At 38.5% G+C, this 1,929-nt stretch overlaps 1 protein-coding gene across 1 annotated transcript in view; it reads right to left on the reverse strand.

Annotated features, from left to right (window-relative positions):
- The window catches only part of LOC107594866 (A disintegrin and metalloproteinase with thrombospondin motifs 2-like), a 182,363-nt gene that overhangs the window by 21,380 nt on the left and 159,054 nt on the right, over positions 1 to 1,929 (reverse strand). The window contains exons 6-7 of the mRNA XM_016285071.1: positions 1,395 to 1,551; positions 1,022 to 1,127 (exon numbers count right to left, since the gene is read on the reverse strand). Coding sequence (XP_016140557.1) covers positions 1,022 to 1,127; positions 1,395 to 1,551 — 263 coding nt within the window. The remainder of the gene's footprint in view (positions 1 to 1,021; positions 1,128 to 1,394; positions 1,552 to 1,929) is intronic.

A 1,929-nucleotide genomic window follows, 5' to 3' on the forward strand; every position in this document is an offset into this window, starting at 1 on the left:
TGTGAAGTTGAGAGTTTTGAATGAATTGGTTGTGCGAATGAATCAGTGGTTCAATCATATTGGCAGTCACTTGTTTTGTTCCTAAATTAATTTGTTTTTGAACAAATCTATTGAGAAAATGACTCAGTGATTCACTCATAGTGGCTGCATCCAAAATCGCATAATCTCTTAAAGGGATAGTTCACCAAAAAGGAAAATTCTGTCATTAATTACTCACTCTCATGTCGTTCCAAACCCGTAAGACCTTTTGTTCATCTTTGGAACACAGTACTCTCTGACCCTCCCATAGACAGCAAGGGTCCTTACACAATCAAGGTTCAGAAATGTAGCAAGGAGATCGTTAAAATAGTCCATGTGACATCAGTGGTTCAACCGTAATTTTACGAAGCTACGAGAATACTTTTTGTGTGCAAAGAAAACAAAAATAACGACTTTATTCAACAATTCGTCTCCTCTGTGTCACCCTATAGTGGCATTTTGAAGAGTATCACATACGTAAACAACGTATGCAATGTATATATGCGGCTACGCTGTTTACGTTCAGATCAAGGCGTAAACAACGTAAACAGCGCATCCACGTACAGTGCTGCTGACACAGAACTGCATACGTTGTTTACGTATGTGATACTCTCCAAAATGGCGCCAGGGTGACGCCGAGGAGACAAATTGTTGAATAAAGTCTTTATTTTGGTTTTATTTGTGCACAAAATGTAAATGAAATGATAATAAAGCATCCATTAGATGCACACTTCAGAATCTCGCCGGAAGTAGTACGTCTTCTGGGTTTAGTGATTCACTGATTTACTCATCACAATACAATCACTTATCGCCACCTACTGACATTTCAATGTAACTTGCAGAAAGAGAACCCTGTAAAATCCCCACCACTAATACACTAATTAGCGACACAAACAGTGGAAAGTCAGCTGTTCGAATGATTCTCAACCAATCAGGACCAGAACTAACTGCTATACAAATGAAAATATATGAGGTATCTTTTAACACAGTAGCAGATACTCACACGTGGCCGGTTTCATGCGCCACGACAAAAGCAGATGAGAAACCGTCCTCATGGTTGAGAGTGCAGCTCCGAACGGGATGACACATGCCTGTGACAGGAGCGTAACCTAGCAACACATAAGACCACCTGATTGAGTTTGACCTCCTCACATCTTCATCACATATACACGTTATTTTTAACACTTATTTTCCACTGGTCTGAGGCCTGAATTCAAGTTAATTTCAAGATCATTGTGGCATGTTCGTACAGATACCCATTTTTCAAACTGAGCACATGTGTACATGTTTGAAAGATCAACTGCTCGTGTTATCAACATGTTTCAATCTCTGGAGGTTGATGATGCTGTGTTAATGTGCTTGTATGTTGATTTTACCCTGCATCCCTGTGGGTCCAAACTCTTGACGTGTGAGAAAGATGGCGTGATCATGGTAATCTTTATCATTAGTGTCCTTCCTCTGCTGTTCGAAAGCCCAGCGACACACATTCTCCAGACTCTGAGAAGGATTGCCCAGCTCAATGAGGTTCATGGACTGAAAGCATACATGAAAGGACGTTACACTCTACATCTACATTACACTCTACAAGCTACATTTTGATTTCGCTACTGGCATCTGGTAAAGGTATGAATCAATTCCAAATATCTAAATTAAGTTATGAGGTTAATACAAACTGCTAAAGAAATAGTTCACCATTTAACATTTTATAAATTTTTGACAAAATTTATTATAAAATGTTGTTCTTTTGCACCCATAAATGTGTTATATGACTTCAGAGGACCTGGAATACAGCACATTGATGGTAAGGATGAGTTTTATGATGCTTTGGCATCTTTTTTTGGAGCTTACAATAATGGAAAACAGCAAGTAGTATTTCAAAGCTTTTTTATGTGTTACGCTAAAAAAAAAAAA

This window comes from Sinocyclocheilus grahami, unplaced genomic scaffold, assembly GCF_001515645.1.
Source record: "Sinocyclocheilus grahami isolate Dianchi unplaced genomic scaffold, SAMN03320097.WGS_v1.1 scaffold192.1, whole genome shotgun sequence".
NCBI lineage: Eukaryota > Metazoa > Chordata > Actinopteri > Cypriniformes > Cyprinidae > Sinocyclocheilus > Sinocyclocheilus grahami.